This window comes from Mchenga conophoros, linkage group LG23 (assembly GCF_057382185.1).
Source record: "Mchenga conophoros isolate Kocher_MC1m ecotype Shallow Benthic linkage group LG23, M_conophoros_male_GT1.1, whole genome shotgun sequence".
Lineage (NCBI taxonomy): Eukaryota > Metazoa > Chordata > Actinopteri > Cichliformes > Cichlidae > Mchenga > Mchenga conophoros.
Window position 1 is genome coordinate 22,683,737 of NC_140547.1, and position 19,165 is coordinate 22,702,901.

General features: G+C 41.5%; 1 protein-coding gene across 1 annotated transcript; it reads left to right on the forward strand.

The window, feature by feature from the left end:
• The first annotated feature begins 1,013 nt into the window (after positions 1 to 1,013).
• LOC146547229 (uncharacterized) lies at positions 1,014 to 16,300 on the forward strand. The gene is made up of 3 exons (XM_085264949.1): positions 1,014 to 1,056; positions 1,679 to 1,749; positions 15,440 to 16,300. The coding sequence occupies exon 3, from the start codon at positions 15,472 to 15,474 to the stop codon at positions 15,961 to 15,963; it is 492 nt and encodes a 163-aa protein (XP_085121075.1). The 5' UTR covers positions 1,014 to 1,056; positions 1,679 to 1,749; positions 15,440 to 15,471; the 3' UTR covers positions 15,964 to 16,300.
• Positions 16,301 to 19,165: the final 2,865 nt, after the last annotated feature.

The following is a 19,165-nucleotide window of genomic DNA, read 5'->3' on the forward strand; positions in this document are numbered from 1 at the left end:
ACTTTTAACTCTATTTTCAGTCACGGTCAAGTGTGTGGAAAACAGAGAGATAGGATCCAAAAGCAGGACTCAGCAGGCCATCTTGGAATATGCACAGTTTTGTTGCTCGAGCTCCTTGGCATGAAGGCAAATGACTGAATAGACAGGGTGCGTGTACACACAGGAGGAGATGATGACGATGACATGACAGAGACAAACTGAGGGCTTAAATAGACAGGATAGTGGAAGGAGAGGAAACAGGCAGGAATAACTCTAACTAATAAAATGGAGGAAGTAAACTACACATAATGGATATGTGACAGAAGACTATCACAATAAAACAGGAAACATACACGGGAAAACTAAACACTGACAAAAAGTCCATACTCAAAACGTTGGGTCAACAACAGCTCTGACCCGACTGCCACCCACACTACATCAAAGCAAGACATTTTCTCTAATGAAAGCTTTCTGTTCTAAAATTTTTAAATTAGAGGACAGTCTGTGCAACGATCTACCAGAACCTTATGTGTAACCTTTTCTATAGGTTTATCGTGTAGTTTCACCAGTCTGGCCCGGTCCACATCAAAGTGGGCTGTGTGTGTCATGAATTTGACATCCCTGATCTAAAGGAATTTCTCTGTTTTAGCATTTTACACCTGCTTTGCTTTCATAAACTGGTGAATTTGGCCTTTGAAGGATCCCAAACACTCTTCTATTCTCAGAGAAAACTCAGACTCGTCCAAAAGTTGCATGTGAAACGGGAACACATTTATAATTCCCCTCAGATATCGAGTCGGCCTCTGTTTTTGTGGCCAAGGCACTGTAGCTTTAAATATTTGCGAGATGCCTGTCTTAACAATAACAGACGAATTCTCCAGCAATGTGTGCTGCAAAGTGTCCAGATCAAGGCGAGCTGCACTCACGGTGACCTTATTTTATGTCTCAGCGAGGTCAGTGTCCACAGTGAGATAAGTAGTCAGCTCTCGCGGAGTGCAGAACGGTCGTAATTCACTGGATGTTTTGGCAGATAGCAATATATGCCTGAGGATTTCAGATGATGAGCATGTTTGTGTTGTAAGTAAACAGATTATCTGCACACACCAAGATGAATTCATTTAATGCTTCTGACCCCGGTCATGTTCTTCCTCTTGTTCCTCTTCTTATTACTGCATGTACTTTCTGGATTATTTAGCTTTATTTTTCCTCTTTGTTAACATCCTGTTAGATCTTAGTGTTTAAACTGAGGTTATGTGTCCCATAGCTGTATTAATCCAGATGTTTTTAGCTGAAACTGCCCTTTGAAACACCTTTATTCTTCCTCTTTCCCCCTCCTCCCCTTACCCCTCTTTGTGAAACTTTGTCTGCAAATTCTGCTCAGGTCTCCAGACCCCCTGTTTGTCTTTTCCCTTGACCTTTATGCTGTATCGGGTGACGAATGGCGTCACCTGTGGCGAAAAGTCATCTTGGTGTTGCCCACACCGTCTACCTGTGCAGACATGGAAAGAAAGAGCACCATTCAGATTGTGAAGCTTTAAAGGCACGTCTGTGGTTCGCAGGTTCCAACTGCAAAGATCTTCCTCACAAAGCTCACTCTCAGACTCAGCTGCACATCTATGATTCATAAATTGATGATTTATGACCCAGAGACACATTGGCAGAGCTAATATGTCTGCACTACTTTTTCTTTTGTTTCCAGATGTGAGACGGAGAGGATTTGTGGTCCAAGTGCATCTAGGGTTTGTGAACCAGAGTGCAGTGTCTGTTAAGGTTAGTCTTTCTATATAAATTAGCTCTGAGTCAGCTGATGTATATTGGCCATGTGATGCACAGATGGTGACTTTAGCTGCTCTGCATAGAAGGGCAAGGTTTAGATTTCCAGTGCTGTTAATGTTTAGGCCAAATTGCTGTATGTGCTGAGGATTCAGTCCCAAATCTTTAGGAGCCTAAGTTCCGTTAGCTACATGCTTTGCTTGTGGGGGTTAATTGGCACAGATAAGCCATGCTTTAGTACTTACAACTTTAGTCTTAATTCAGTTTGGTATGCTCGGTTCTGACTTAGTGAAATTTTTATCCACACCGGCACTCTTAGGGCAGGCACACACAGGAAGAGACTGGCAGGATTGTGGAAATCAGAAAACAGTGAAATTTAACAACTTGTGGCTGTAACAGGCAAAATAACTTCTGGTCAGTAAGTTGGTGGGTGCAGAGTTACAGTAAACAGCTCTCAACTTTGAGGTAGGGTGATTTAGGAGCAAAGAATTCAAAAACATAAACAAAAAAGACACCATTTATCCACGTGGACTCAATGCTTGACCCACTAAACATACTGCACTGTTTAGTTGTGTATTGTGCAGTCCAATAGATTGTGGACAGCTATCCAAACAACAGAAAAGTCATGCTAGGGAAAAGCATGGCTGCAGACCACAGTGTGACCAAAATTAATTTTACTGTGTGCAATAATCTACCAATCTCTTTCCCTTTGAAATGGTCTCTTTGAATTCGAGGATCAGATCTGCAATCAATCAAGGTCAGCTGTCATTTTCAAAGCAACTTTGGTGCATCAAGACATCAATGAAAAAAGGAGGTAAAATAGAGTCAGCTTACTATCGGTCAATCATTTTACAATTGTATGGTATCAAGCTGGCAATTGCATTCAATCTGTTTGTGATATAACGGCATTTAACTGTGATAAATTTGAAAAAAATCACAAATCTATTCCTAATCTGTTGCCATTTACACAGAAATGCACATCACAAGCTTACATTCAGGGTCCAACTTAGACTCAGAGATAGTTAAGACATTAAAACAAGAGTAACCAAGTGTAAGACCATGAAAATAATGAGAGTATAACCAGTTTACTGGAGAGAGACATGTTGCAGAGTTGAGCTCAGCTGAACATGCTTCTGTATTGGCAGTATTTTGGTAGACCTTGTGGAGTTATGGAGCTTTGTCCGTTGACAGATGGAGGTAGTGCCCAAAGTAAATGGTACACCTGGTCTGCATATTCCCTTCTCTGTTCTGGCTCACTTGTCAGCCCATCAGTATTTGACATATGCTTAGTTGAGCTTTGAAAACCCCTATCTGTAGACTCTCTGTAGGCAAATAACTATGCAAAAAGAAACACTCATGACAGCGCAAAAAAAGCAAGACCCAGACTGACTGCAGTGTGTTTGTAATTGTGCAACTAGTTGCAAATCTTCCCAATCTGTCTGAGAAGAACTGCACTCCTTCCAAGATGGTTGACTGGTTGCCTCTCAGACCTTTGCTGTAAACTTGTCACGGCTCAGCAGCCCAAGATGAGAGATTCAACCAGAGACTCAGGAAGTGATGAAAAAATAACTTTATTTATGACGAGGTTCACAAGGTAAACAGAGCTAAGGCTATGAAGTGAGCAGGGACTATAAACATGAACTATGAGAGGCTACATGTGGTTTAGCCCAGGAAACAAACAGCTGATCCGTCCTCCTGAAAGCCTTTGTTCTCTCTATATAGGTACATAAAGTCCTAACTGGACAGAGAGTATGTAGCCACTCCTTTTCAGAGGAGGAGAAAGGAGGAGGGGAAAAAAGCTTCTAGTTCAAATGGGGTGCATTGGAGATAAGGATTTTTGGGCACAAAGGCCAGATTTGGCCAGAGTGTGACTCTAGAGTTATCCCGCGTGAATTGGGTGCACTGTTTGTATATTGACAGTGCATAAATATCGCTGACACACTTCGCAGATCTAGTGGCAACCGATTTATATGCCTTGTTAGCCAGGGAGGACTGCAGATGACCAGATGACAGGGAAAGTTTCTGGTTTGGGTGGAGATGAGAAGCCACCAGATTCTTCACTGTGGGAATTTGGTAGAGGCCCTTCTTCTATATTCCAGCGCAGTCAAACGCCGCCGCTTCCTGCACGGGGTTGGGTGACGAAAATGGCTTTGCCCAGCAGCATGTGACCTCGTCCACGCATTCGGAGAAAAGCGGCAGTACCTGCTTAGTAACAAGCACTTTGCTTTGGGGAGCCTTTTACCCTGGTATCGTGAGGTGGAGGTCTCCGTTGTCACCATGGTCCATGGGATTGCCAGCTTTTCAGCTGCTCGTTTTGCAATGTCAAATAGCTCCATGCTGCGGGACTGTGTCCCAGGGTTATCACAATCGGCCCCTTGTGTCGCAGAATTCCAAGCAGAGGGGGCAAAGAAAACGTCATCATCCTTGTCCGAAACGTGATGTTCCGACGCTCCCTCAGAGGATTCGCTGAGTAGCTCGTCATTAACCTCGAGGGAATCAGGCAGCTTCGCCTCAAGGCTTCGCAGCTGACCTCGGCATTGTCCACCAACAGGAGGACGATATCCATCTCGCCCCAGCTGGTGCCTGGTGTGGCTGACAGGCTAGCCTTCGACGAAGGCTTTTCAGGGTAAAGCCTTCGCACACCGGGTTCACATGAATCCGGTGTGGAAATAGCCGCATGGGTGTGTTTCAGCCCGAGGCCCATCACACAAGCATCATGTGTATCTGAAGCTGAAATTTTGTAACTGCATGGGCAAATTCTGGGCAGTGGTTTGCAGTCTGCCATATTAAGGAAGCTTGGTGTAGGTAGCTTGGAATGGCTGGACAGCTAATGCTGATTTTATTTTATTTTATTTTTTTAAATCGGTCAGTTAGCTATGGTGAGCTAGTATGACCTAGCTAGTGTGGTGACTAGCGCTTGTGCTACTTGGCTTGGTGACCGTGTGAAGCAAAGACAGTTAGCTTGGTCAGCTAGCTGTTGTGCTAGGTGTGTGGTGCCAGCTAACACACTCTCCACTCTGTGGTGAAGAGCAGGCGACTGGAAACCGATAGCCGTGCTAGCGACCAAGGTGTTAGCTTGCTCACGTGGACAGTTAAGCTAGCACTCACGTTGACAGTCAGGAGAGATGAGGTTTCTGAGAAGTGAGAAGAGGAAATTGAATGACCGGTGACGCTGCGTCACAACCATTTATAGGGAGGAGGGTGGTCCCTCTCTGACGCAAGCATTACGACTGCCAGCCAATGCTGGCTGGAGTAATGACATAGAGGCTTCTGAGGACAACGCTGAGAGAGTGTTCCCCATAGTGAAAAACCGAAACAAATGTTTGAAAGACAAATATGAGACTCAGAGCTAAGAGGGAAGTGACAAATAACATGTGATGGGACACTATGATGGCTCGTTGCAGGAACTTGATGGGGGAAACTATGGCAGGTCAAGGGCATCGTTCGCAGGTGGAGAAGCAGGAGGGGAACGCGAGAGACTGAGGTCTGGGTGAGTCCAAGGTTCCTAGCAGTTGGACAGGTAGGCAGGCAGGTGAGAGTGGTAGTAACTGAGAGGATTTTACCGGCAGCAGCAGGATGAAGGAGACCAGCGTCTAGGTGAGCAAGGCTATGGCGAGGTTGCAAGATGGCTTCCGTGAAGCGACTAGGAGACAGGAGAATGAGGTAAGTACAAACAGCATGAATAGCAAGGTTAACAAGAAGCCACACACTAAAATGGGAACACAAGGAACACAAACTGAAGAAGATGTACAGGAGTGACAGCAGACACAAAATTTTTGTTATTTTTTTTACTATAATATTGTACTGCCAAATTGCCTTACATTTTGATGATCCTTTAAATCAGGGGTCTCAAACTTGCGGCCCGCGGATTGATGTGAAGAAATATTTTTAAAAAATTATTATACAAAAAATTATTTAATACTACGGCAGAATGTTACAGGCATGGCCCTTTAAGACTGTAGCCTCATGGGCGGTGTAGTTCTTGCTGCAGGGAGAACGCGTGGGACCTCCCCTCCCGCTGTGTGTGTGTGAGCGTGAGGGAGGGAGAAAAAGGAAAGTGAAAAGTACGAGGTGGTACCGAGCAGAAACGGGAGATGGAAGCATGTAAATATAAAAATAACCACTGCAGCCAAAAAGAGTGCCTGACGAGCCCAGTAAGCTATTAAGACTCGATTTTACACTGTGTTCGTGTTTTCCTACAAAACAATAAAGTTCTGCTGGAGCAGCCTTTCAATGCCTCTTTCTGTCTCTCGCTAGCAAAGTTGACCCAGACAGTAAAGCTAGTTCCCGGCTACGAGCCCGATACGGAACCCAAAGTATTAGCCAGAGGTCTCCTTACCACGGTTCGGAGCCGAGAGTGCAAACATGTTGAGGGATTGGCTGTGTTAGTTCAGTGAGAGATTTATTTGGACAGAAAAAATTTTCACTTGGAGTCAAAAACTAATGTGTACGCTTATGCCTGCATTTTTATTTTGTTAAATACAAACAAAATTGTAGCAAAGGTGCTGCCACGTGTCTGGCCAGAAAGAGCTGTTTATTTGGTAGTTCAATGAAACTACTGTACTATACTGCTGAGTGACTGTCTTCTGCTCATCAAAGACATTTCATTGCAATGTTGACCCTGCACTAACTTGCGGATGACAAATGAAACTGAAAGGCTTCAGATAGTTAAGAGTGAGAAATAAATTGCCTTCATGTTTGCAATTTTGTCTTGTTACACAATATTTCGAATTAAATAAAAAAAGAAAAACACCACATTTTAGGAAATATTAGTGGGTGTTTTCGTGTTTGTTTTTTTGTACTATTTGGACACTAAAGTGGCCCTACAATGAGATGACGGTGCCAGAAGTGGCCCACGGCTCATTTGAGTTTGAGACCCCTGCTTTAAATGAAAGCAGGGGTGTATAGGGGTGTGGAGGTGTCATGATTTGGGCTTGTTTTACTGCCATAGGACCTGGACACCTTGCAGCCATTGAGTCGACCATGAGCTCCTCTATATATCAATGTATCATGAAGTCAAATATGAGGCCATCTGTCTGACAGCTAAAGTCTGGATTAAACCGGGTCATGTAAGAGGACAATGGTCCCAAGCACAGCAGCAAATCTACAGCATACTGAATCTGATTGAAATATTCTGGCAGGGCCTAAAGAAACCTGTGCATAAATGAATGCCTGCTTACTTCATTGAACCAAAGTTGTTTAAAATTATTGCTGCTCAAGGTTGTTCTACAAGCTACTGAATTGTTTTTATATGAGAACATAGAGTCCTGTGGAAACTTTCTTTTTCTCATGAGTGTTTATGGACGGCCAAATTGCTGTCAAAAACCAGCTGGGTAAACTACATGATTGTGTGATGTAATGATGTAACACACTGAATTGTCATTTTTGAGGTCAAGAGTTGACTTTGACCCTCTTTTGATAGAGTTTGGTATTGCCATGCACGTTTCCAGAGGCTACTAGACAAAAAAAATGAAACTTATTTCCCTATAAGCTGATGCAAATTATTCCAGGTTGCCATTATTTTATCTAGACTCGAAGTTTAGCCTTATTTCTACTTTGTCTTTGATTTTAGGCCAACCTATAGCAATAAATATGTTTGACCTCAAATGCATTTAGTTTAGTTCAAGTCTCTGTGAGTCCAGATCATGTCATTTTGTGTGGAAGTAACGATTCATTTCCTGCTGCTCTGTTGTCTGAACTGGCTGCTATAACTGCACCAGTACTTTGACTTCCCTGAGAAAAACATTTCCAACATTGGAAACTAATTTTAATAATTTGTTTGATTTAAACTTGTAGTCTCAGTTTCTGTGAATCAAGGGAATGTGTCATAACCTGAGGAGATGCTCGCTTGAATCACAGTCAGGAACAGAAAGGTAGTGTGCATTAAAAACACAACCTCCAGCCAAATGATGTCACCCTCCACATGCTTGGACACTCCCAACTCTGCAGTGCTGGTTTGCATCCAACTCCTATAGCAGCAGTAAGAGAGAAAAATAGGTCATGTGTGCAGTAGAGAAAGAGATGTATGTACATGTCATACTCTTAAGAAACTCATGGCAGAACAACCGCCCACTACAGCCTGGGCCTCAGAACCTCCACCACTCACTTTTGCTTTTTTATGTCTTAATTTCTCAGACTTTTATTTCCCAATGGAAGAAGATTTTAGAGCATCAAAACATCCTTGCACTGAGCTTAGCATATTTATTTTGCATTCAATAATGTTTTTGTTATAAATGTGTCACTTCCCTGTGACATCATCAGGTTTGGTTGTCTTGTGAAAAAGATTAGAGCAGTTACTAAAACTAACTTCCAGGTCTGTCACATCGATGCTAAATCACTGTGACAAATTATGTCATAGCTGAACAGCCATTGCTAATGATGATGATGTTTACAGTGACAGGCTCTGTCACTGATTGTTGAGCAAAACGGACAAATCTGAACTACAATGTGTAAAATTTGCCACTGCAGACCTGGGGGGGTGAGAGGGTGTGGGGGTAGTCTATGACAGGGATCTCTGTGGATTCCCGAAAACTTTGAAAGGTTTCTTTACCATTGTTCGTCTTCTGTCTGCAGTTTGGCTTTCATAGTCTGACCTAGTTTATTATCTGTTAAAAGACACTGCATGCACTTGTTCTGCACTAGACAATGGATCTTGAGCCAGCTTGAGCGACGTCTGAAGAGAGGAAATGATCAAAAGCAGAGAAAAGAAGCAACCTCAGCACAAAATAGTTTGGAGAGGCGATACAATCTATGGCTAAGTGTCTGATTTCTTTCTATCCCCAGGGAGAAACAAATATGCCAAAGAATCTTTGTGAAAGTGATACTTTCAGAGTCTGCACTGTAAGATATTTTGTGGTGCCAAAGCACAGACTGACATCAAGTCAATCATTTTTACATAAATGTATTAACCACAGACTGTACAAAGAAGATGTGCCATTCTGTGTTGTTATACAAGCATCAATGAAGTTTATTTGCAAAGCCTAAAGCTTAGCAGTTTTGAAACACAACATTACAAACATGTGAAACTAAAGGTCACTGCATGCTCGCCCCCTGGTTTGTCCTGTTTTGAGACTCAAATGAGAACATCAATTCAAAGAATGAACTTCTTGTTGGATTCAGAATGATATGGAATTATTAGCTGAGCTCATAAAGTCCTAAGGAAAGTGTTTAATGAAGTCTCACAGATTAGAACTTTTTGCAATCAGAGTTACACCCTGCTGGCCATTAGAAAAAATGCCAATTTAAGGCAATTCCAGATTGTTTTTTTTTTTTTTTTTTTTTCTAGCTCTGGAAGCAACTTTCATCTGTTATATACAGTCATATTAACATTAAAAAATTATTGGACCTGGATGATTTTTTCTCTCGAATCCATAGACAGTAAATAAGGCAGATGTATTTACTGTCATCTAATGCTTTTGGACTTTTGGTGGTGTTTTGGCTGCTTCCATGTTTGTTTTTAGCTTACATGGCGTATATGGATGAAAGGGTTGCATGCTGAGTTAGAAGGTAATACTAGCAAACTTGGTTAGCTAGATGAGATGCAGGGATCCAACCTACAGACTCATATTGACTAATTAGTGCCAAATGATAAACTTATAAAACAGCAAAAACTGAAGCAAAAACTCATGAGACACAGCAAGCCCAAATTAGTTTTTGCACCAATCTCTAAATATGCTTTCTAATCCTGTAAAGTTGGCCATTTTAACAAGAGGATCTGTTATTGTCTCATGTCCTTAGCTACTCATGTTAAAATATCTAATGTGACAGCACAATTGTTTTTTGTCACTATAGCTAGTGTCCATCTAGCTCAAAAACAACTTCAGGAGAATTTTTATTCATATTATTTACTTGATTAAATTTATTTAAGTCTACACTTTGCAGTATTATCATTAGGAGGCTGGCTGCTTTAACACATGATTGTTTGACAGCTATCTACTAGGCATGTACAATTCTAGCATTCGTGTGTTAATATTTGTTTGGATTTAGCAGGTATATGTGTCTGTCCTGTGTGCATATATAGTCAGTGGATAAAGCCAGGGCAGCTAGCATTAGCAAAAAACTTAGCACTCAGCTTCTTGACTAAATATTGTCACTTTTGGCTTCAGAAAAACCCAAGATGCCAAACTTGAACCAAAACATACAATTTATAAATATTTTGAACTTTCACAGTCAAATTGTGAAACTGAACAAGGAGCACACGATAATCCGTGAAACTGACAGCAGGAATTGGTAGGGTTAATTATTTAATTACTAATTGTTGTTGTTCAAACATCTTTACCAATGAAAAGATGAAAACTATGCAGTGTAAAACAAATATACATACCGGTACAAACTTTTTGGATGCATTTAAGTGAAAATCCCCTATGTATGAAACCCATCTATAATCAATGCAAGACTAAAAAGCTTCTGCTGGTGTTAATCTGTATGGAGCTGACTGTGGCTTGAAAGATGACTAATATCCATGACTTATGCATGCCACACCACACAGTCAGAGCTTACTGTAAGCGACAAAACCGAGTAAACAGCTGCAAATGTGCTGAGGCAGCTTGTAATCCAGAATCATTTCCCAGAAGAATTAAAAGAGTCAGAGTTAGATACACAAGGGCTAAATTTCCAAGAAATGCAAGTGCGTTTGAGTGGATTGAAGATGAAGTACAGGTTGAGCTGATGGATGCCACAGTAATCCAGATATACTTTATACCTTCAATATCCCTCATGGCTCTTTGATGACAAACAGATGAAACATTATTTAGTCTCTACTCATCTCTTCCTGTTGACCAGGAAGTGTTTAGCAGCGGCTGTTTTTAATTAATGGGCAAGTACCTTGAGCGGTGATTAAGCTCAGTGTTACCTACAGAAGTTCAAGCATCACTGAATGAAATTCCCAGCAAAACCTGAGCCACACCACATCAATGGCTATGCAGCACTGGTGACAGTATCTGGACTGAAGAAAAAACAGCATAAAGTGCTGTTTACAGCCTACAGTAACGATAAAAGGAAAACAATTCTTCTGCCAATCCATATTTTTTTCTGCCTTTTACCGTAATGAGTCTGGCTGCGGTTTCTCTGATTCACAAACTTGTTAAGATGACAGTGCACTTCTTTGCCCCCATGACACGGCAATTACAGTTGCCAATGCCAAATTACATGGCGCATATAGAGTGTGTTTGGGAAATGTAAGCCGCATAATCGGCAGGGTGCTGTGATCTGCATGGAGAACTATAGAGCAAGGCAAAAGGTGGAAAAACAAGCACAAGTGAGACGTTTAAAGAGCTCCGTAGGCTGCAGGGTTTGGTGAGGGAGGATTATAGAAAGCAGTACGTGAGATGGAAGATTGGGTAAAACCCTGTCAGCACATCTGTGTGGCCCTGGCAACTGTGGATGGGACAAAGGAAGCTCATTGGATCCAGATGTTGGAAAAGCTTTGGTTCTCCTGTGCCCTGGCGACTCTGCTTAAAGAACAAGTGCCTTTTTTTTTTTGTGAATTCATGGAACCCGAATATTCAGATCTGGCGGAAGATTGTTTCTTTTGTAACACGAGCTGCATCTAAACGGCTTGCAGCGAAGACAAATTGTGTCAGGTTGTCTTTCACTCAGAGGGAGGTAACTTGGATTTGGCTCACAACAACCAATGCTGACATGCCATAAGAGAATTTATACCAAACTCTCTTTAGGAATTTCTGCGTTTCCAGTATCCCGCGATGAAAAACTCCTAAATCTAATGTGTTTTCTCTGAAAGTGCACATTCTTATCAGTGTAATTTACAGCTAAATTCAGGGCTGGGTCACAATGCTCTGCAATTCTGCCCTAGCACATGTTAAATCAGAAAATATAAAAACATTTCTTGGAATAAAACGATTTTTGGACCCCTTGTTAGAATTATTATTGAAATGAAAATGCTTTCTCAGAATTTGCGGCTTCTATTTGTCTGCAGTTTGGTATGCAGAAGTTGTCCCAGGAAAATATCGATGAGTTTGGCTGGAAGATGCTCTCCGAGGAACTGTTTTGATTTACAGCGCTGAGGTTTTAGCCCTTGTTGTGGGCCTGCACAGTTTGAAGCTGCGGTCACGCTGGCCTTTCCCACAGGCGTCCATGTACAACGCAATGAGTGATGGTTACGTTTTAGCAAAGGGTCTTTCCCAGAATAAGTCCCGCTGTGGTTTTCATGGTCAGTGTGATTTGGCGAGCCCAGGCTAACTCCTTCTGGTGTTGCTCACGTTTTGTACTTCATTTGAGTCAGTGTGTGCACATAATGAAGTGCTTCCTCCAGATGACCTCTTCATTTTAAGATGGCTTGTTTGCAGAAACAAATAAGTCTGTAGAGTGGCACACTGATAAAGCAGTCATCCATAGCTGTGGGGCCAATACTAAATTGCAATGAGCAACATGCAACTGCAACATCGATTTGCTGTATTGGAGGAATGTAAATTAAAACATAGTCCAAGTTTCAGTAATTATTGAAATCAATCAATTAAAGTCTCTGTCTGTCTGTCTAAAAAAAAATCAAAATATCACATCCCAAGTCCCACATGGCCTTTACATACTGAATTCAGGACAGACACTAGATAATGAAAAACTACCATTTAACAGAAGGAAACCTTAAGCATAATGAGTGAGACTCGTGTAGCCTTCCCGACACAACGATCTCTAGGGTTTTCAGAGGATGGTTCTCTGAGTAAAAATGTTATGTTGATGAAAGAGGGCAATGGCTAGCCTGCTTGACATAATAGAAAGGAAATAGTAACTCAAACTCATTATGGAGAACTCGATTTCCGCTGAAATATTTGGTTGAATCTGATTTAAACAACATGAACGCATGGATCCATTCTGTGTTGGATCAAGAGTTCAGGTGTAAGCTTTACATGTAATGTGCTAATTCATTTATAATCAGATACTGGGGAAAGGCTGGTCATGGTCAATGCTAGGTTACATCTAGTGTACCAGTAACTGGTTGCATTTTACTTGGACTTTGCTATGCTGCCCAGCGTCTGTTTTGTACATGTTCCCATGTATAAAATTGTAAAATACCATATTGGTGAATTTAGATTACACTCACATAATCTTACTTGGACTTATAATAACTGCCTGTTTGTCTCTTCAACTAAAAACAACTAAAGCGCCTTGGACAATCTCCTTGTGTGCTTCATATCCTGTGTTCTACCTCCTCAGAGTCTCAGTTTTTGCACCAATAAAAACATAAATAACCCGAGGCTGTGTCTTCACAATGCAGGACTTTGTGTCTTCAAACTGGGGCAATAAAGCAACTGTGTAATCAGGTTAATCAGGTTGATTCCTGTCTCAATTAGGCCTGGGTAATTGCGAAAAAGTCAAAATAGTTGAATCACCCTTTGAAACTTGCTGACGCGGGAATGGCAACACACCTAACTGCAACCTTCAATCAAGCAGTAAATATGTCAGATTAGAACGCTCATAAAGCAACACCCTTCATTTAATCTACTTTGACTATAGTATAATATTATATAGGCGGCGTAGTCTTAAGTTTGAGTCAAAGGAAAAAATGCGCCGCCTGCTTTGGGGCAGATGTGAAATGAAGCCCTGATTTTGCTTTGACGCACAATTTACCTTTTACATAAACTTTTTTTGCTGTTTTTTTTAATCCTGCGTACACACAAAACTGCAGAACAATGCAAAACGATTTCTTAGAAAACCATTATTTTTCTATGTAGTTTCACGCTTTTTAAGGCTTGATATAAGATAATTTTTTCAGTCTTTCAAACTCAGCAATGTTCTATCAGCTCTCCTGTGAGTGCGGGCTTTCATAAACACTGGTACACTTGTTTTACACCCTCCGAGGTAAATTATCTCCAGCAATGTTGACTTGTGTATAATTATGTGTGGAGCACAATCTAGTGGTTTATTTTACAACCCTGGCACAGTTTGCGTCAGGTAAGTCATGTCAGCAATACAAGAAATCCTGCTTTTGCCAGTGTCCTTAGGAATCATGCACATAATGTCAAGGTGAGCGGCCAAGGAGACCAGCATGGCAATTGGCAAGAGGGAAAAAAAACGTTTTCCGTGAGCGTTGCAGATTTCTATCAGAGGTGCTGAGCTTGTCAGCTCAACATTTTGGGCTCCAAGGTATTGAGATAGTACACTGATGAGAATCATGGAAATGTGCATGATGAACACTGTCGCCCTGCACCGTCAAGTATCAGATATGTGCACTGCACCCGCTTCCAAAAATCATCAGGACTGAAACTCTTCTTCTCATGTCTTCTCTATGAGCTGCTGCCAAAGCCATGTCTATTCCAGGATACATGATACTGTAACAGACTTTGTTAGACTTGAATGAGGGAGTTGTATTATCTAGACAGAAAGAGATGAATAACAAGGGAATGAATTTCTTTAAATGAACATCTTAAAGAGCACGCTTTCAAGAAAGGTGACTGCAGAATCTTGCCAAATCTATCTTGAACATGGAGTTGAAAAATTATCTCTCGAAGCGTTGTGTGCAAAATAGAGAGAGTTCTCAAAGTTCTTTGCTACAAGTTTTAGTCACAGTCATCGTACAGGTACAATGAATGGAGTGAAAGAGCGGGGCCCTGATGATTCTGTGTTAAGGTTTGGTTGAATTTTTGCATCAATTTTAGAATGATGCAAAGATTTGTACAGATGTGAAAGTGCAATAAAACCATATTATCTCTAAAATCAATGAACAATTGTTACTGAACAAATAACGGCGATTTCAATATTGATTAAAAATAACTGATAATTATTTTGGCCATAAACATACAGTCCTGATAGACAGATTTTAACAGATGTATGTTGGCTCTGAGAGATCACAATGCTGTGCAACCTAAGAAAACACCAGAAAATAAGAAATAGCTGAAAAAGCTCACAAAACAGAAGGGAAGTGATTTAGGGGAGACAATAACGTAGCGAAACAGCTGTGGACTGCACCGGGACACGCTGAAAAGAAGGGCAGGATTCATCAAAGTTGCGAAGGAGAAAAACTTTATGTAATACTGTAGATAGATGCTTGCTATTAGTCACTTCTGCAGCTTGTTAATTCACATTTTTGTCTGTCCTAAATCACTTTGTTTTGTTTTGTGAGCCGTTTTCTTTTTAGTTCTGTTGAGTTTTATTAAACCTATGTTGAGATTTTTCTACTTCTGTTGTGTTTTGTGTGCCATATAGATGAGTATATGGCATTGTTTGTAAATGGTGTTTACAATCTACTAGTGCTAGTGTTACATGACATTGTTAGGCATAAGCTGATGAGAACTCAATTTTTAGTGGTGTTAATGTCTTAACCAAACTGATAAAATGATTTCTGATCTTTTTTGTGGATTTAACAACAGGGACACACGGTTTCACACTTTCTTCTTGTGCACTTTTAAGTCGTAAATTTCTCTGGTCAACCTCTTTTTGTTTTTCTTCCTCAGTCAAGTGCTGACCTACAGCATGCTTCACTCGTCTGAAAAGAAAAACAATGCTAAACAAACCTTTCACTAAGCTGTCACTGACACATCTTAATACCCTCTACAGCCGTGATTTAATGACATGTCATGAGAGCAGCCTGAGTCACTCTTCTTGGCCGAGACGAGCTTCTTACAATCACACTCTGGAGTTGATAGAAATGTGTCAGAGGGATGTGCCTTTTTCCTCGCTGCACACACAGAGCTGCTCTTGTTTTTTGCTGAAGCCGGATGTGTGTTGTCTGCAGGTTGATAGCTTTGTGTTGCGTAAAGGAGTTACATGGGTGCCATCTCCAACAACGATGAGGCGGCCTCCATGGATGAAGTGAAGAATCTGGCATCATGGTGCCAGGACAACCACCTCCAGCTGAACGTCGGCAAGACCAAGGAGCTGGTGGTGGACTTCAGAAGGGGTCAGCACAGAGACTACAAGCCCATTATCATCAATGGAGCTCCAGTGGAGAGGGTGCAGTCCTTCAAGTATCTTGGTGTCCACATCTCCTCAGACCTGACATGGGCTGCCCACATTCAGGTCCAGACCAAAAAGGCTAGGCAGCGCCTGTATCACCTACGACAACTGAGGAAGTTCAGGGTCTCTCCAAAGATGCTCAGGATTTTCTATACAGGCGCTGTGGAGAGCATCCTCACACAGAACATGACATCATGGTTTGGACCAAAAAGCTCTCCAGAGAGTGATCCGTACAGCAGAACGCTGCTGCAGGATTGCTCTCCCCCCGCTTCAGGACACCTACACCAGGAGATGCCGGACTAGAGCAGCGCAGATACTGAAGGACCCGTCCCATCCTGGCAACAAACTGTTCCAACTTCTGCAATCTGGTAGAAGGTTCCGCATCTTCCGGGCAAGGACAGAAAGACTCAAGAGGAGCTTCTATCCCCAAGCCATCCGTGCCCTAAACACACACACCCGCCCTCTCACATCATCTATAATTGACTGAGACAGGACTCTTCCAGACACTAAACCAAGGCACAATGTACATTCCAAATTCCTTTCATTTTAAATATGTCTATATTGTCTATCCTGTAAAATAGTCAGATGTCTATTCTTATTAATGTACAGAATTCACCTGCTTGCTGCTACTACTGCACATTCACCCAATGTATATACTACATATATCTATATATCTATATATATATCTACCTATATATATATATATATATATATATATATATATATATATATATATAATGTTCTTCCTCTACCCCCCCCCCCCCCCCCCATTTTTGCACATGTCGAGGAGCGTGTCAGGCTACATTTCACTGTGTGTTATACTTGTATAACTATGCATGTGACAAATAAAGAACCTTGAACCTTGAACATGTAAGCTTTAAATAGGTTTAAATCTGTATTCTGCACTAGTAAAGCCATACATCGATAAAATGTATGAAACAGCTTCAAATGAGCCTGCAAATGCTTGTAAGATGTAGGCATTTAGGGCTAAACTTGAATCTTTTTGTTTTAGTGTATTTGCAAGTCGAGAGCCTTAAAGCCTTCCAGGATTATGGCATTTCACAGAGATTAGGCTGCATCTACAGCTTCTTGATGCCAATTTATGTTGCACTCAAGCCAAGTCTATGAACCCGATGACATTAGATAAGACTGCAGACATGAATGCAAGAGTCATTTCCCATTCTTAACACTCTTTAAGCCTAAATCAGAATTCTTTTTTCACAGAGACTTTCTTCAATTAACCACATGAACCAAATTGGGCTTTACTTTTAAGGCCTTTTAGCTGCCAGGATCTGGACACTCTGTATAACAGTTTAGTAAAATTGAGAGCTGGTTTCCAAAGGATTACTGGAATTCATTATGTTTCCCTACAGGTAAGTGAGATTGCAGATCAGTCTTTTGCACAAGGGTATTCCAGCAGAACAAATCTTCACAACCAGTTCTTGCAGTCGAGAGAAGCTCTTCCATCCAGCTGATCCAAATCAACCACGACCGGCAAAGAAGCAAAGTTTCCGTCTCTCTCTGTTTGCAAACCAGCTTCCTTCCTCTGCCAAAAGACAGAACAGGCTGCTATTAATTACAAAGAAATATTATCCTCTTGCGGGAGGTTTGCAACAACACCAGTATCCAAAGCAAACAGATACGGTGTGCTTGGAAGCTTGGTGCCTTGTACAGTTGCCATGCCATATCCAGGCCCGCAGATCCTCTTACAGCAGATCAGAGGGATGGGGGGTGGGGGTGTTGTTATCATGCCTGCTGCAGCATCATAATGCCCATTTGAGCGTCAGTCCTTGAATTCTGAACCGATACGAAAGCAGGATGTAAAAGGGATTTTGCTGTTTTCCCTGTTGTAGCTTACAACTTTCACAGTCTGCTAAAATAAAAGTTATCAGAACAAACTTCTGCCGGATCAGAGGAATCTGATTGCAAAAGTGCGTGATAAATACTTTCCAACACACAGCGTGATAGCAGATGGTTGTGTGGGAGGGCTGCGAGTTTCTTAACATGCATAACACCATCTCAACCCTGCAAAACAGCGCGGGAGGACGAGGGAAATTGCATTCATTACACTCAAGATGTTACATTTTGTTGTAGGAAGCCCTTCCAAGGTCAAGAACCACAGAGATGTGATGATAAAATCTCAGGGGCTCCTTTGCTAATACTTGCTGAGAATATGATGCATGATTCGTGGTAGCAGAAGCATATTTTTGTGCTGAACAATAAAAGCTTTCAGACAGGTATTTAGTTCCTGAAGCCCTTCAAAACTGTCAGTTTACAACTGAACCTTGAAAGCTGGGGCCCCTGACAACATCCCATCGTATTGTACATAAATGCATCATAAATAGCCATTATTCCCTTGACACTACCCCCAAACTGTGAGGAAAGGACATTCTGTGCAGTCAAAAGGAGAACACTCAGTGTCACAGTGATGGATGAGGCTAGACCGTGTTGTTTTGGTGGAAAGCTGTGGAGGCAGGTCTGCCTGCAGAGGTGTGTGAGAGAGATGTTACTCAGGGGTCTGCTTCAATGACAGCTACACACTGCTGCTGGTTTTGTCTGAATGTGTACTTCACAAAAGAGGTCAGGAGAAGCTGGTGGCTTGCTATTCAGTGAACTGAAATTCAGTAGTTTGATATTTTAGGTGACATTATAGTATATTTAATGTACAGTACTCCGAAAAAGTCTGAGTTGGATCTATTTTCTTGATATTTTCTGGGAAGATGCAAAATAAGCACAGCAGTATATTGGAACATGCAAGCACACTGGAAATACAGTACCTAAGGTAAAATCAGAGTCTGTACAATTCTAACAAGTCTGAAAGTCAACACTTGGTATGTCCACCCTTTTTCTTCAGCTTAGCCTGAATGCTCAGCTTTCTTGTTTTTTCTTTAAGTAGTCTTTTGAAATAAGAGTTTGAAAAAAGAAAGAAAAACACAAGTTTGTGAAGATGTCTCACCCAAGAGGTTTTTTTCAAAGTTTTGGTGGCCTGAAGTCTGGTTGCCTTCTTTATTCAAGCTCTTAAGGGTACCATGACATGGTTGACTGAGAACCTACACAGACAGACATTAGGAATAGTTCTCCAGGCTTCTTGAAGGAAATTTAAAGTTTCTCTTTGGATGTTTCTGCACTTTGTTCTGTTCTCTGTCAAGATAATCCCACACTGCTTCAATAATCTTGAGGTTTACTCTGGGGAGGCCAATCCATGACTGATAGTGCCCACTGTGTCTTTTTCTATCCAGGTGTGCTTTTATTGGCAGTGTGTTTGAAATCGTTGTCATGCTGAAAAATGCGTGGTGGATCATGTTGTTTATAATTCACCAATTTTGACAAGATCTCCAATGCCACTGACTGAAATGCAGCCCAATCCATGACAGAGCCTCCACAGTACTTTACAGATGGCTGTAGCCACTCACAGCTGTACCTCTCTTATGACGTCCTCTGTACATACTGACAATGATTTGAACCAGAAATGTCTAATGTAGATTCATCACCCCATCAGGCCTGT

Bases quoted from the DNA above. Each gene is read 5' to 3' on its own strand.
- LOC146547229 (XM_085264949.1), top strand. From the start codon at position 15,472: ATGGGTGCCATCTCCAACAACGATGAGGCGGCCTCCATGGATGAAGTG.